This window comes from Arctopsyche grandis, chromosome 7, assembly GCF_051622035.1.
Source record: "Arctopsyche grandis isolate Sample6627 chromosome 7, ASM5162203v2, whole genome shotgun sequence".
Lineage (NCBI taxonomy): Eukaryota > Metazoa > Arthropoda > Insecta > Trichoptera > Hydropsychidae > Arctopsyche > Arctopsyche grandis.
In genome coordinates, this window is record NC_135361.1 from 20,332,463 (window position 1) to 20,351,390 (window position 18,928).

At 31.6% G+C, this 18,928-nt stretch overlaps 1 protein-coding gene across 1 annotated transcript in view; it reads left to right on the forward strand.

Annotated features, from left to right (window-relative positions):
- Positions 1-5,445, forward strand: part of LOC143914100 (sodium/potassium/calcium exchanger Nckx30C-like) — a 28,433-nt gene extending 22,988 nt beyond the window's left edge. The window contains exon 6 of the mRNA XM_077434191.1: positions 5,205-5,445. Coding sequence (XP_077290317.1) covers positions 5,205-5,445 — 241 coding nt within the window. The remainder of the gene's footprint in view (positions 1-5,204) is intronic.
- Positions 5,446-18,928: the final 13,483 nt, after the last annotated feature.

Genomic DNA, 18,928 nt, shown 5'->3' on the forward strand with positions numbered 1-18,928 from the left:
TCTGGATTCGTGTTTCAGTTCTCGATCCGGATTCGTGTTTCAGTCCCGGATCTAGATTTCTTTTTCAGTTCGAGATCCGGATTCCTGTTTCAGTTCCGGTACCAGAATCCTTTTTTCAGATTCGGATTCTGATTCCTGTTTCAGTTTAGGATCTGGATTCGTGTTTCAGTTCCATTTCCGATTCCCGATTCTAATTTCAGTTCCTATTCCCTTATAAAATTAAAATTGTTATTTTAAACAAGAAATGAACATTATGTTGGTTGTAATTACACTAAGCAACAAATTCACTTTTTTCACTTAACGGAGCGGAGACTAATCAAACTTTAATAAATTAGAATACGGCAATGATTTTTGCTGGTGTTTTCTCGTCTATGAGATACGAATATTTAAAAAATGCCCAATTTTTACAGACTTTTGCCTTTTGCAGTCTTTAAGTCAAAATTTAGTATTTCTGTGACAAAGATAAGTACTGAAATCATTAGACAGATTTTTTCTATTGATTGTGACTTTTATTGCTTTAAAATACTAACAATTAATTATCCAGAGAAGTTTAAAAGTCAAAAAAAAATTTTTTTTACACATTTTTTTCTGTTTATCTATGACCAGTTTTACATATTATTACGTTTAAAAGGATTTGACTTATATCTCAAATTTTTTTTTTAATCTAAACGTACTAATTTGAGTGGAAAATTATGTTAATTGACTTCATAAGATATTCTCGGCAGGGCTATCGGTCATAATATTTAAATAAGTTCGCTTCGCGAGCATGAGTGAGCCAGTCGAAAGATCTCATGTAGAAACGGTGCATGTGCCAAGGACATGTTTCTGTTGAAAGTGGAAGAAGAAAATCACGTTTGTTATATTTCCGCTAGCCTATACAAATCATTTAATTTATATAATGTGTTACCAATACCCATTGGCAACTTACCCCGCTCCAAAAGGATACTGCCTCGTTCAAAATCCGATGTTTAGTTATATGAACGCACAAACCTATCGTATACACATGATATAATATTATACATTGTATATTTTATGGTCTTCGTATTATATAAATTGATGTGAATTCAAAGGACGTTTGAGTTTTCCGGAATCTGTAGAATTTATGAAAAAAACATTGATTTAACATTGAGGGGGTAGAATCGTTGTTAGCAAATGTGTAATCGTTGAATTATATGTATATGTAGTGTTAAAAATTAATAAACTACAAATTTTTTGTAAATTATTACAACTTGACTGGTAGGTATCGTTCAGTGTTTATTTTATCTTAGTTCTTGGAAAGGTTCCTTAAAATATTGTTTATACTTGAAATTCTCTCTGCTTGTTGTCTCTCATCTTTTGTTTTTTAAAATGTAAAGCGAACCTATTGAAGTATCTTTGGACACTTAAAATCAAGTAGATACGCCACTTAAAAGGGACGGTGTTTAAAATTACAATATAAACAGAAAAAAAATCAAGGCTCCTCTTCTATACATTATTTATGTGCTTTTTTTTTATATAACATAGTATAAAATACTTCAATATTTAAAATATTGTAGGAAAATTCAGGCATTACATAATTCACAGATTTTATTGTATTATAATTAGAATTTTTTTGTAATTATTTTTGTTATTTCCTGATTTCCTCTATAAATAGTTAACAGTATAGCTCGGAAGTTGCGTTAATGTTAAACACCAAGAGGTTCCTGTGTTCATGACCTGGGCTGACCTCGATTGTATTTATGTTTATAAGTATTTCTGTAGTATTGCTGATCAGACTTGGATATTTGTGACTCAAAGTCGATCGATTCCTATCATAGTTTAGCAGTTTATCTAGTTTCATTGATGAAACAGTTCCTCGCCAAATTGGCAAGACTTTTTATCACCACTATTTGAATATGATTTAAAAAATTATGAAAATTTGTGACTCCAGTCGATCGTCTCAGAGTTTTCCAATGTATTTAATTTCATTATTGAAACGGTTCCCCCTAAAATTGGTAAAAATATGCTACCCACTATGTCACCAATATTTGAATATGATTTCAAAAATTTATAATGTATAAATTTATATATATATATACATATGTACAATTTTAATAACATATGTATATGTCGTTTATGAGCAACCCGTAATGGCAACTAATATGAATGAAATGAAATCTCTTACATATACATGTATTTGAAACATGTAGGTATGTATGTATGTATGTAGTATGTATGTATGTACGTATGCAATTTTGTCACCATATAGTGGCCTTGCTTCAAATTTATACTCCATTAAAAAAGCAATTAGTGGCTATAATTTTAACAAGAAATGTAATATTTAGTACTCGGCTTTTAGTTTTTCTTCTGGCATTTCTTTATCGCTTATCACGCTGGATCTGAAATTGGCCGAAAGCATAATCGTAAAGTCGTTTAAGTGGGTGTATTAAGTTGCGTGGGTTTTATAACTATACGTGGGCCGGTTTAGCCCAGCAGTTGAACTACATATAATACATAGGTTATCCTGCTCGCAATTTTTTCCGAGGGTTGTGCGCAAACTAACCGAACAGGTGTGCGCATATCGTGCCCAAAATTGATCAATTCACAGACAAACTCTCGAGATTGCGTGATCGAAAACGAACTATGAGGAAATTAAAGGATGTGTTAGGCTACTAAAAATTCAATTGATTCCTTGGAAGTTTGTAAATGTCACGATATAAATAAAACTAAGTTACTACAGACGAACAAGTCAATTATACTTTACTTGAATTAAAGATATATGTACTTACGAAAATAACAATTAATGGGTGTTTCTTTAGAGCGTGTTGCATTATTAACTAAAATATTCAGAAGTACATAAATGTACAATGTATTCGATTTGCCGGTGCTGGTTTTTAAAACCTGGTACTAGTAGATTGAGTTTCTGCAAATCAAAATTTGCAGAAATTCAATTTCTTTGAAAAAATTATTGTTCTATTAAATCGTATTATTATGGATTACCCGAGGATATTCCTTGACAAATTTTGATTATATGCATATGCACATACATACATATATGCAAACCAAAATTTGTTCATAAGTTAAGCTCAGTTACGGAATGTTGCTGGGTAGACTATACATACATATGTATGTATGTGGTTCCAGATCAATCGTTTCCTTTAAGAGTTTTACAATTTTTTTTTGGTTTCACTATTGAAACAGTTCCTCACCAAATTGGCAACCTACCCTCAATTTGTCACCATTTGGACAAATAAACGCCATTTTAAATCGAAAATGCCACTGCCTAAAGAAAAAAGATCTTCGATCACTCTGTTTTTCCAGTGATGGGAAACTCGGATATCGAACTCCAAAATGCTACACACAGTCCAATGCACTCAAAGAAGTGTGGAACTCTGTATGCTTGGCATAACGAGGAGGATAGAAAGTGGATATAGAGGAGAGATTGAAATGGAAATGGGTGGATTACGTAGTTAGAAGATTGGAAAAAATAAGTGCTAAAATGGTACCCGAGATAATTTAAAAGGGTAAAAGGAAGACCGCAAGGAAGATGGGTAGACGAAATTAGGAAAATGTGTGGGGTGAGTCGGATGAGAGTTGCGCAAAAAGAGACGAATGAAAACATGTTGGAGAGGCCGTCGTCCAGCAGTGGATGATGAATGGTTGTAAATGATGATGATGATAATTTGAATATAATGTAATTTCAAATTTATATAAATTCACATATAATAGACATGTACCTTGTGTAGCTGTCACTTTGGGGCAACCTGTAATGTGACCGGATAAATGCACTCGAGATAGCTGCACTCTCGAGACATCCAAACTTCCAAAGATGCTCAAAGAGAACTAACACAATGGAATTCCACAAAAAAGCGTTAAGGGATATTTGTATGTTATCCGCGGGTGCTAATCTTTTCTGTGGAATTCTATTGCGTAAGTTCTTCTTGAGCGCCTTTGAAAATTAGGTCTCCTCGAAACTGCGCCACTATTCAGTGCATTTTTCCGGGAACCGGTGAATATATTATAAAATATGTATATACGTATGTAACAGTGTGCATATATATGTATGCACATATTTTTTGTAGAAATACATTAATATCAATGTGCCAAATTTCTGAACAGCTTTCCACCATAGTGTTTTGCACTGTCAGCCGGGATTGCACTATATTAGTGCTGGCTGCAAAATACCAACCATTTCCCCTACCCCCACCATATTTGTATTATTTATACATATACATATTCACATTTTAAATGCTTACTATTATTCATTTGCAATATTTTTATTACAATTTATATTTTTATTTACAATATATTTGTTATATGACTATTGTGGCACAAGGATTGAACAGCAATGTCACAATGGTCTAAATTTAAATATTGGTTGTGGTTATTTGCATGTACTATATCTGCGACAGGCGCAAAGCCTTCTGCGCATGCGCGTGAACTGTCACTGTCAGCGTGTTTACTGTTAAAATTTTGTTTTAAACCTCTTAAAATTTAGTTCGAACTCGTAAAGTGACGTAGAGTAAAAAATATAATCCAAATTAGTTAATATTATTAATTGTTAGAAAATTATTATCCTATACAACGTATAATACCTTATATAAGTACAAGCCGCGAACTAGCTAAATGATATAAATCTATTATAATAACGTGCGAAATTTATTTGCCTCATGTATAATGAACGGTTCGGTGATTACTAGTCAAATGTGAACCGGTCACAGGACAACTGGTCGCTCTAGATCGGTCACACGTGATCACCCGTCACACTAAAACTGGTCACGAGAAAACTGGTCACAACCTAAAATCGGTCAACCAGTTTTCTCGTGACCGATTTTAGGGTGTGACCAGTTTTAGGATATGACCAGTTTTCTCGTAACCAGTTTTAGTGTGACAGGTGATCACGTGTGACCGATCTAGAGCGACCGGTTGTCCTGTGACTGGTTCACATATGACCGTTTAGTCCGTATATATATGTATATATATAGTAATACATATAGTAGTCCGTTTACTTAATGAACGATTCATTAAACAAGTCTAGCATACATTAAATGTAAGAAATTATAATCGGATTATAAGTTCACGCGCATGCGCAGAAGGCTTTGCGTCTGTCACAGATATAGTACCTGCAAATAGCCACAACCATAAATATTACTCACTTCATTCATTAGTTTTGCTAATGATTGACATTTAAAATTGTGAAAATAATGGAACATTTCTATTGATTGTGTGTTTAATACATGTTACAGACTGCCGGTGCCTTGGCTGTTGTACGGAATCTTCTACGGCAAGCCGGTGGAGGTCAGCTCTAAGGGTATGGTGTGCAGCATTTCGATACTGTTCATGATGCTGCTGTTCGTGATCATGTCGATCGCCTGCTTCCACTGGAGGATGAACAAGGGTCTCGGCTTCACCATGTTCCTGTTGTACTTCGTGTTTGTGGCGGTCAGTCTGGCCTTCGAGTACGAGCTGCTCGTGTGTCCGGTGTAGTCGATCGCCGACCACGCTACGTACCTGTTTGTTTTTTGTAATACTCGCCCGCCGGCCACATAAGCAATAAAATGTTAAAGATAAAAGATTAAGTCCACCGGCGGCCATCCCCTCCCCTGTTTACTACCCCCGCCGGACAATAGTCACACGTGTTATATGTATTTAGGATCTCCAAAGTTATCTCCTTCACGACCTATATTATAATTCCACCCTTTACATCCTCCTCTTATATATATATATATATATATATATATATATATATATATATATATATATATATATATATATATATATATATATATATATATATATATATATATATATATATATAGTATATCCTTTTCGGTGTGTTTATGCATGCGAATGTGTGTATGTGTATGTACATGTACGTGTACGGTGAACTCAGAGCGGAGACATATCATGTTAAATGTGATTTAGTAGATTTGCAAGGTACAATCTTGATGGGTTGTAGAGACGAGTGCTACCCGCTCGGTGGTCAATGATGGTTTGCTGTTGATTCGAAAGTGTGTGTTTGTGTATACGCAGATGAAACTCGGTTATAAGTCTAGTCACCGGACCCAGAAGGTGCTGCGTATTGTTCAAAGGTTGTAAATGCATTGTTAAAGGTTTGCCGAACTTTTTTTTATAAAGGATTTACAACAATGGAGCAATGGATAGCACTGTGACTATCCGGTGTCTAGTTATAACTAGAGGTAGGACCGGAAGCGCGCCGTATATTGTTCCATTATTGTAAATGATTTGTAAAAAAGGTTCGGCAAACCTTCAACAATGCATTTACAACATGTGAACAATGAACAGCGCGCGCTGGGTCCGCTCTTTAGTTATAACAAAGATTTACCAGATGAAAAAATACAATCGGAGGACAAATAACATGGAATGGAGGACGTTATGGTAGATCTATACAGATTTGAAATGAAATACAATTAACGAAAAGTAGTAGTGTAAGTTCTTATTAAATAAAACTTATCGTTATAAGAATATTACTCAATATTATTACTTTTACAAATTTAATTATTAATCACTTCAAATGTCTATTGAGATTCAATTACTGATAATATCTATATTTAATAAGTATCTATCTTTCTATGCTATCATTGCAGCTAAATTATAAAATAAAAGTTTCCGTATTCATATTCAAAATGTTAAGATGTATTACAAAATTTGTTATACAATTTAATGTCACCTAAAATTATATCTATTTCATTCAAAATTTCAATACACAGTATTGGATCATCAAACAAATGTTTCAATCTTTTCCAAAATCTGGGAAAGTTCCTAAACGGAACACTATTATATGAATTGAAAAAGGACATGTCCTCCTTTTGGATATCATATGGTAAGTCTAGTTATAACGGACACAATATGTATGGCGAGGATTGTTATAGCAGTTATTCCGTATAATCTTAATGTGTAATTAGAATTTTATATACATACATTAGTGGAACGTGGATTGTAATAGAGGTGGATGTGTCGTAAGCGAGTTTCATTTGCATTTTGCATGTTTTTATATACAGGTTGATTCAAACGTTGACTGTATTGAGTATTATTATGCGACAGTTTGGATAATTACATACACTGTTGTGTACCATTTTCAATGAAAATTTCACGGGTGATATTTAAATTCGTCTAAGATAAATACCTCTTTAATAATATAGCACCGTTCTTTATTTGAGGTTTGTTAAAAAATATATGTATACTATATCAACTTATTTAAATACATTCTCTGTTTATATGAATAAATGGACGCAAGCTAAATTCGTTGCAAACTATTCACGCTTTAATAATAAGTCATTGTTATTATATTACAAGCGATGATGTTCTTGAGAGTCGGCGTTTGAATCGTTCGGGTGGGAGTGTGCGTGTGAATTTTCCTCTCGGTGGTTATTCGGTATTGGTATTTCTGGGATTCCACCTATGTGATATATGCATAAATATATATTTATATTTACATATGTATATATTTATACAAAATATATGCAAAGGTGTGCAGTGTGGATGAAAATTCACACTGCAAAGTGCAGGTTGTGAAGGATATAAATATTTTTTTGCAATTCTTATTACCCAAAACGAATATATAATAATATATATGTATATATGTATATATATATATATATATATATATATATATATATATATATATATATATATATATATATATATATATATATATATATATATAATATTAGTTAGTACATTGTTATTAGAAAAAAATTGTTTTTATTATGTACTTACATATATATTATATATATAAATTCACAAATGTGGGTCGACTAATACAATTGTTTAGATTTATTAGTCGCAGCGGATTTGTAAATAATTTTGGTGTGTACATGTATACGTATACGTGTGTGTGCGTGTGCGTGTGTGTGTACGTATACATGTATATATCGAATGTGTATACAGCGCCCGAGGCGTTTCTTGTTTTCATTGATAAATATATAATTATTATATATATAAAAAAAAACTTAGGTCATATATTGAGACATAACTAGTTTGTTACTAGAGACGTTTTATGAAGTTAAGATTAATCTAATTTGTAAGGCAATGTGTTCGAGATTTGTTGGAAGGCGTCCTGTCCCGCTCCTGGGACATCCCGCGCGCTCTCCATCTTTACATGTATCTAACTACATATATACATATATATATCTTCTTAATCTCTCTTCGCAGTTTACATCGGAAAATCGAACCAGATAAAAGTAGGTATAGTATGGGACAGAAGCAATTAGACGACCGAAATGAACACTTGAATTGAAAAGTATATATTCACCATTTCAAATAAAACCGAACTAGCATTATGTTACAATGTCACTCTTTGAACATAATGTCACACATGATCCATCATTTTCTTAAGAATGATTCCAAATTCTGGAATGGTTTAATTCCAAAAGATGAGGCACAACTGGATGGGTACAGAATGCGCAAAATTTCATTACCATTACCGTTGTATGTATGTATGTATGTATGTAAATCTCATTTTGGAGATGTTGTCTGATTTATCTGATGGGGGCAGAGAAATGTAATATTAATGTTGTCAAGTGACATTCTGTCCACGGACAGATCAAAATAATTTTAGCATCAGTCGTATTTGACGCTTGGTGCTCGACGTATGTCCGATAAAAACTTCTCTGTTTGTTTATATTACTCGCAAGATGGGCAAGTATCGGTAAAATTGCACAATACATTCAAAAATACACAATTAACAACATGGGATACATTTTTATAAGTAAATTGATCCGATTGTATTCCGTGCGATGTAGTGTAGTTATAGAGACGTACCGCGTAAAATTGACAACAATTATTTATTGGTAAGGGCCCCTCTATTCTTATTACATCTCTCTGGTTGGGGGTATTTCAAGAAAAAAGTGTTTGTTCATCGACCTCAGACTATCCAGGAGTTGATGTATAGCAGCGGAACTCAACCTTTTTTGGACCGTGGCCCCCTTTTGCGTGTAATATTTTTTTGTGCCTCCCCCCCCCCCCATTTTGTCTCGAAAATAGAAGTACATATTAAAAATATTATATATATATACAAATTTGAACATACACACGTAATATTTATTTTTAAACATAATAAATTGAAAAATAACTATTTAGTGTGATCTTTGTGCCTGATGTAAATTAGCGAGTTAACGAGTCTGGATCAAATGTTGTTAGTGACATATGGAGATCTTTTTTCACAACATCAAGATGGTTAAGAGCTTTTGTGAGGAGATGCATAACTCGACTAAATCCATATTCATGTGAACGCCTTCCCAACCGTATTAAAAAAAATATTTGGCACATTTTTCTTCAGATATGCGATAAATTCTCGATATTTGCCAACCATTGAAGCAGCCCCCATCTATCTAGTATATGATCACAAGCTAGAATATTTTCCGAAATACAAACGTATGTATATTCAGTTTGATGACAAATAAAACATTTAAGCTTTTCTGTCGATATTATTTAAATATAAAAAATTTATAATTTTATTCCGACTCCTCTAGAGCTCGTTATGCCTCTACAAAAGTAGAATATTGGTTTGTACCTCCCTTGAGAGTGTCTGGGCCTCCCAAGGGGCCACGTGGACCCAGGTTGAGAAACGCTGATGTACATACATATAGTATCCGAATGGAAATTCAAAGAATTTCAGATATATAGGTAAAAGAAAATGATGTAAAATGTTCAAAAACTGACTTTGTAGGCATATTCCTATACTAAATATGCGGTTTAGTATAGATATTGATTTTATTTTGCTGGTGAATGTTTACTTCTGAATTAAAATGTTCATTTTCAGATGCAAATTATTTAATTGTTTCCACCTCATTCTGTATTATCTATATTGAACGAGACTGTCGATGATAGGTTTTTCGATGAAAAATTTTAACGTACGTACTATTAAGTAATAAAAATCTGGTTTGTTTCTCGCTTTTAACCTTTGACTGTAAAACTATGCCCGTCGATAATTCATGTTTTATATAGTATATACACTATGTAGTATTTTATACGCGAGTGTGTGAATATATATATATATATTAAATATTATAGATGTATGAATTCGGAGCACAAATTATGAATGTTATTCGTTTTATGGTTTTGAGACTGGTTCGATTTATCGATTGAATCAATGTAAAAATGAGAGGCGAGACGCACGAGTCCGCCTCTGTAAAACGTAGGCTTCAATGAAAAATAAAATAATATAAAACCGACTGTTGCTTGCAAGCATGTAACGATTCGCACACTTTATATATATTATATTTATAATATATATATTGTATTACTTTTGGTTTTGTGTTTTTGTAAATAGTTCTTAAGTAACACGAAGTATAAATTCTACAAGCGATTAGATATATTGTAAAACACGAAATTTGTATTATTAAAATATTATATATATATATAAAAGTAGAGGCAGGGGTTAACGCTGACGTAGATGTTTTTTAGAACAGTTTCGTTTTACTATCGCAGATTATTAGATTTCAGTGTTATTCCGTTTGATATTATACATAGTCGGGTCACTTCTTATAAAGTGTCATGTTTTTGTTTATTTGTTCGGTAGTGAGACGCACGGGGGCGGATTGCTGACCAGGCACAGGACTGTGTCCTCAGAGGGTCCAAAAATCAATTAAACTAAAAAATCATTGTATTAATTTTTACATTATTTTAGTTGAATTATGATTATTAGCCCAAAAGAAATTTGTAGAAAATCAAAAAAAAAAACGATGGCATAAAAATAGCCGGATTCGTCCCTGTGCGTTCACATATATATATAATATATAAAGTTAATTTTTACGATGATCAATGCCTTTATCGCCTTACGCCTGGCTATGTTTCGTACAAAACTATTAAGTTTTTAAATAATGATTATTACGGTGCTCAAAAAAAAAAATAGATTAATTATATTACAATTTTTCTTTTTACATAGAATTTTTTATTTCTTCTTCTTTTGTATATTGTATAGGGTATATTTTTATCGTGCGAGCTTCAGTTTAATAAAAAAAAATAACATTTTAGATCTCATATGTATGGAAAGTGAGCGATTGTAAAATTTGTATTACTATGTATGCGTGCACTTTATTTGTATTTCGCTTTCCTCCAAATCTTATAAAAATTGATATATTATACATAGGTATTATACAGCAGTATTATAACATTTCTAGCTTAAATACAGTGAATCGATTTCCATTTTTAAATAAAAACTTGTCAAAAGAGCTAACCATTAAACTGCAACATAGATATGTCTGCAGTGCTGCCATGCCGTGTCCCATATTGAGACATTGAAAAAAAATTCCTATGTTCTTAGGTGAGACTTGTGTGATTGTTAGATTTGGGGAGTGGATTACATTACGAGATGCAGGCTTGCACAAATTGTCGCATAGGCAAAACGCCAAATTTCATCGTAACATAAATTTTACAATCGTTGCATAGTATGTATTTGTTTTCCTTTATTATATCAACGATAATACATAGAAGTTTTGTCGTCGTGTATTTATATGTATTGGATTGTTAAAATTGAAAAATGACATTATATAAAAACAAAAAGTGTTTTGACAACGACGACAATTTTCTTTGCACCAGTTAAAACGATCACAAATAATACGAACGATAAATATATAATAATACACTCACACACACATACATATATATGTATAAATATATATATATATATATATATATATATATATATATATATATATATATATATATATACATATATAAAATACATCTTCATATCCAGGGGCGTGCGTGCACCTTCACGTTGTTATTCGCAGAAACAATAAGGAAAATAATATTATTATTAATACTCAAAAATAAAATATTACTTTATGATAATTCTTGTATTTAAAAAATGAATAATAATATTAAAAAAATAAATGCATGAAGTATTTGATGACTTCCATATATATATATAATACATATTTGGGTTAGCTTACATTGTTGCGTACATTATATATTATATACATATATATGCATACATTATTTTGTAATTTTTAAGAATGATTATGATAAATTATTATGATATTTATAAAATCTCACATATTATATATATATATATATATATATATATATATATATATATATATATATATATATATATATATATATACAATATATATATATATATATATATATATATACAACAAAATATATACATATTTTTTAGATTTGCTTACATTTTTTTTGTTATCATTCATGATGAATAGCTAAGGTTTTATTTTTAGCGTTTGTTGTTGAATGAAAATTTTAACTTTTCCTTAAAGCGCGTCGCATGTTTGTGCACTCTCCGTGGACTTCCCATTGCGAGAAAGTTAAGGGATTCGTTTCGATTTTCAATGACGGTAGCTTTGATTTTCCATGTCAATTAACTAGAGTTTAAATTAGTATTCACGCAATCACCGCCAGTTTGCGCCAATTTATTTTTTTAGTCGACCCAGATACGCCTAAAAGATTTTCAACTTCATTTTCAAAACGCAACTAATTCAATAGTTATAAATTGGATAAAACAATATATTATTTCCCTTCAAATTCAGTCGTGAAATGAAATATTTCGATCATGATTTTGATTCCATAGCAATACAATTTTTCAATTGGAGTATTAAACAAATATATTGACTTGTCATTTTATCCAAATATAAATTGATTTTTCTTTTAAATACATATATAATATATCGATAGGCATATCTGGGTTAATGATTTGATCAGAAGTTGGTGAAGTTCATTTACGCTTAAGTGTGACAGTCTCCCGCCGCGGAGTATGCACTAGTCGAAGTAGGCCAGTGTATTTTACCAGAGAGATTTAAAGTACCGAGACTAATTATGTACCATGTCGATATGTAATAAATATATATATGTATATGTTACGGTGCCCTCGTTTATGAATATTATCATTATTATATTATGGGTATTGCATCAAATGCATCTTAGTCAAATACATACATACATATGTTTCGTTATAGCTCTGTTAATTTATTTATTATTAAACAATGAGATGTATATTGTAAAGTTATTTCGGTATATTTATTACGTGTATATGTTACGATGTGCATAAAATTGCACGCCAGCTTACTAGATTGAGGACAAAGCTTTAAACTTTACGTTTTACACGTGTATGTTTGTATCGGGCCGGTTTCCCGTTATAACTATCAGTTCGACCGTTCGTCCCGTTCGTTCCTCGCCAATGTTGCAGTCTCTTTGTGAAGGGATGCTGGAGACGTAGGACGTAGGGACGTCTCGTCTGGCCGGTCCTGCACTGCATTAGTCAACTTGTGTGTTAGGCATGTGTACATGTTGTGTTTGTGTGTGTTAATTTTCGTTTCATAATATAGAGGCTAGTGTGTCTCGTCTCAAAATTACTAGTCTTCTGATTCTTGCCTGATCAGGTCAGGAGTGATGTTGGATTGACCCTTCGATTGTTTGTGCGGCTACAATAGATTTTGGTACTTTTTAAATACAAAATATCGATGCGGTGCAAACGATCGACAAGCGCCAGACAGACTGAACCACAGATTAACGACACGTGTACCTTATGCGTGCGCACTGCTCGCACGTACACTAAGCGAAATCTACTCGAAGTCCCGACATACATACCTACCCTGTATACGTTCGGTGCTTCTGATACTTTAGTTCCGAATTTTGCCTTATTAAACTCGCCAGAAAATCCAACTCAATTTTAATAATTACCATTTTAATAATTGCATCTGTGCACATCGAAAGGTTACTCGTCATCTGACGTGCAATCTATCATTCGTGGAGTCGAGAATTGCGTTTAAAACAGCCATCCAGTTAATCTGTGGTTCAGTCTGTCTGGCGCTTGTCGATTGTTTGCACCAAACCCGTGAATACATTTATATATTTTTTGTTACCATGGATATTTAATTCTGTTGATATTAATATGAACTTTCTAAATGTTCCACAAAAGTAGAAGTTTCACGTTTTTTCAAGCATATTTAAAGTGAAATTTGTATGTATATATATCAATATATAAACAGACCGATTTCATCTCAAATCTCAACTTCATACATACAAATATGATAAATAAACAGTGGCGGCTCGTCTATATGATCTGCGGAGCTGCAGCCCTAATAGTTTGGTACATATATATATGCTATTTTGTTTGCATTTGACCATCGGTATGATCAACGAGCTACTAAAGCCAGATTCATCAGGGAATTCTCACGAGCCGCCACTGTAAATAAATAGCATTACAGTTTGAATACATATACATATATGTATGTACATTGTTAGAAATACTCTTAGCCAATATGCAGACGATTTGATTCAATACTAAATTAGTATTGAATTAAGCTACCTATTCCTTATCAGTATCACTAATGAAAAATAGATAGAGAGTCATTTAATGAAATGAAAACTTTTATATATGTAATTGTTCAAAAAAATGTTTCAATTTTCAAATATGTATTATAGACATTGAATCAGTATATATAATCTATTTAGTATGTTTTATATAGCTCAAGTTTTTATCACGTCAACATCGGTATTGCATACGTAGCATCTGAGGGTTGATCTGACATCTGAAATCTGATCGGAAACAAACGATTGTATGTATTAATTCGAGAGTAAGACTTTGCATGTTTTCGATCTTTATAATATTACGTAAACATATGGATTAGTGAATTGCATTCACAAATATGAAATATTAAGAAAAAAAATCCAAACAGTCACTGAATATACATACATACATATGTATATCCGCTTGCTTACATCTTTTCGTTATACACTGAAGTCTTTAGAATGCTTATACTATATATATGTATATGTATATTATATTTTATACACAAAAAGAAAGTTTTATTATATAATATGTGTTTGTTAGTCTACAAAACAAGGCATAAATGGATACGTGTTTTCAATTTTGATCACACAGTGGTCATTCATTATAAGCAGTATATATATTTAATATATATATATATTGTGTCTTTTGATTCGTCTATTTTTGAACATTTTTTATACAAGTTGTGAATAGTTAGTTGGAATGCGTATCTTATATATATATATGTGTAACAAAGTAAAAAAATCGAAAACGAGGCACAATTCAAATAGCACAAGCATACTGCTTCATACTCAAATACTCATGCATATACATGTAGGGTTTATGACTTTTATGGCGTACTTCGGAATACTATAACGAAATTTTATAATTTTAAACAGTCTGCAAAAGTTATTGATGTATATTTTAAACAACAGTTGAATTTAATAATGTCAATTGTCATGTTTGAAGATGAAAAAAATATGTATTGAATAATTCATAATATTAGATTATTTAGATACTTTGAAGAGTTTTCGACTGTCCACACGCTTTATTCATACAATGAATGTAATCTTAGTCCTCGTTTCGCTGAATTGTCAATTTCGAGTGCAGAAACGAGTCCGATCGGTGTCGTCATAAAAGTTATAAGCTCTGAATGTGTACTTACTACACTTGTTATTAATTTTCGGTTATCGATTCTTTAGTAATACTTAATAACTACTTACTATCATAAAATATTCTCTTCTATATTATTACTTACACAATTGTTATACTTGTATATTGTCTTTGTAATTTGCTGTATATGCAATTCGGAATTTCACCGTATGTATTTATGGTGTTGTTTCACGCTTCTTATGCAAATTTTATCAGTTTACATTAAGATTTTTGTGTACTTGGATAACTTAAGTGCACCGTGAAAGGTAGCATTTGTCATTTGGTACGTATGAAAATTTTTCTACTCGTGCGAATGATGCGAACTTACTGAAAAAGAGTTTTTTAAATTACATAAATATTAAGAATACATATCAGTGTTTTTTTAATGGTACATATTTTATATGGAGTATTCTTAGAAAAAATATTTATGTAAGATTTTGTCAGATAAATAATTAAAGAGAGTAAATAAATAACATATAGTAATAATTTCATTAGCGATAATGAGTACTTCCAAAAATTTGTCGATACGTAGAGTTGCCTTTTTTTGCGCCGTTGAAGCAGAACATAGTTTTTATGAGAATGCCATGCAATCCATATTATACAATTGTATTATTGTTATTATGAAAAGAAATTTATATATATACATTAAATGTATTTTATTAGATTAATTTTTAAGTTTCCATCATGCAGCACGAACGACAAATGTTACCTCGTGCCGGGGCACACTTAAATCTATTATACATTTTATACGAATAAGCTGATCCCTTATCTAACGTTTTCAATCTCGAAAATTTCTTATTATTAATCTTACATTGCAATCTAAGAATCATATATTTATCTCGCATTGCAATCTAAAGAATAAATAAAAACAAAAAAAATCAAAAGAAGATGTGATAGCGTTTCAATGAATTTGTTTTTAAAAAGTAGACGTCCTATACTGTTGACTATTTAGCATTGTATAATTTAAAAGATATTTAATATTAGTATATTTTCCTATTAATTGTTAACGTGGATACATATACACGTACATACATACATATACGTGTGTGTGTATATGTATGCGTATATGTATAAATGAATTTAGTTGCAAATGATGGTGATGTAAAATGGAGCGATACATGACATATTTCTAGATAGTCGCCATTGCCAATCGCAGCGACACTAGTGCCCGCTCCAGCGTCTTATCCATTTTGCCGACAATATTATAAAAATATTACCAGATCACACTTTGTTTTATTTACCCCCCCCCCCCCTTCACACATTTATTTCCGATGCGGTGCAAACGATCGACAAGCGCCAGACAGACTGAACCACAGATTAACGACACGTGTACCTTATGCGTGCGCACTGCTCGCACTTACACTAAGTGAAATCTACCTGAAGTCCCGACATGCCTTCCCTGTATACGTTCTGTGCTTCTGATACTTAAGTTCAGAATTTTGCCTTATAAACTCGCCAGAAAGATCCAACTCAATTTTAATAATTACCATTTTAATAATTGCATCTGTGCACATCGAAAGGTTACTCGTCATCTGATGTGCAATCTATCATTCATGAAGTCGAGAATTGCGTTTAAAGCAGCCATCCAGTTAATCTGTGGTTCAGTCTGTCTGGGGCTTGTTGATCGTTTGCACCAAACCCATATCCAAATATTCTATTATGCTGAAAGGAAAAGGTGCAAATTAATGCACGTTAGTTGGTGAGTATTGATAAATATAATATTGTAGGAACATATGTAAATACATATGTATATCAATGACAAATATGAAGACAATGTTTTTTATATGTATTTTGATTTGTAATTGTCACGTTCAATTAGTCTGTGCTAACCTTAAAATACTATCCCTTTCTCAATTAAATAAAAAAATATATTTAGTTTAGTGTATTAACAATCAGAAAATACATATAACTAAAATCTTAAAGTATTAAAATTATGTATTAAATGGTAGATAATTATATTGCTATCAGTTAGTTATGAATAGAAGCAACATCAAAGGCACAAAATAATGTCACAGGGTTGTAATTTTTTGACTTTGAAATTCAAACGGCCAACGGCTTTTCATGATCTTAGAGTATATCTTGTAGCTTGAACTATACCAAATCCTAATCAGTGACGTCCTTAGGCTATATGTATGTATAGCGCCCTTAGGCAATGTTCAAAAAGCCGACATTTCTAAAAATATGATATGTACTTATATTATTGGTGAATTTTTTTTATAAAATTTTTATATTGTAATTTTATTCTGAAACATAATATCTAGAAATATTTTTGAGATACAAACATATTTTAGAGAAAGAAACTAGGATGCATTAATCTAGATTAGTTGAGAATTTGTAGTTCATTTTGAATGAAAGATTATTTGCTATTGAATATTAAGAGGGCTGGACAGCAGCACCTTGTCCATACAAACGTACTATACTTCTCCCTTCCTCAATAATGGCACTGGAGAAATTATTTTTTAATATGCTATGGATATCCACTATTGGGGTGCATCTATCGTTTTATTTTTTTGATTAATTATTTTTTAAAGGAGCTAGGAGCCGCCAAAAATCTATAAAATCGCCTCTTTTTTACACCCACGAAACGAGTCCAGCGTGCTTATTTAACGGTCGATTTTTAAAAAAATACGCCAATAGATGCACAGAAAGTATTTTTCTCATACCGATGATGATTTTTTTTTTAAAATTGGTCCAGTTTTGGAGGAGAAAATAGTAGAATACGAAACCTCGATTTTGTCAATTTAAAATATGTTTTATCTGGTCGAAGCGCAACTGTCGCATTCACTTAATATATATATTGATATATATTGTCGCTTTCACTCAATATATACATACACTCAATATATATATCGAAGAAAGGAACGGTAACAAAATTAAGGTTTCGGATGTACAGCCCTCTTAACGGAATATAATAATTATAATTGTTTTACTTTGGTTTATTGACCTTCAGCGTCTCCTTACATCATATAACAAATCATTTTACATCATCAAACAAAATTTTCAGAACTGTTTATTATATTGCAAAAAACAATAAGCCTTACTCAGATCATTTTGATTGACTTTTCAAGTTAATTAGCATTTGATTTTTTTTATAAATATTTGTACTACCAATATTAGGATACATATTTTTTAAGTAACGAAAAACCGGGGGGGGGGGGGGTCGTAAAAATTAAAAATCACCCTGTTACTTTTTTATTTAGCACTACACCACTGCTTCGAGGTACTACAAACATATTATATTTATATCTTTATCTTCTCGTGCCTATAATACTTAGGACCATATTTTTTTTAGATCGGTTTATAACTTAAAAAAATGTTTTACAAGTTTATAAAATTTATTATATAATATAAGTATACAAAATTTAGAATTTTAATCAATCATATTTATTAGACATTATTGAAATTTAAAAGACAATCACCGCTCGAATTAGTATGTTTAGATAAAAAAGTATTACGATAGGAAGCCGATCCTAATAAACGTGATCCTAGTAAAGAATTAGCGAAATAAGTTCATTATATCACGGAAAAAATGAGTATGTTTTTAACTTTTAAAATTCACTAGAT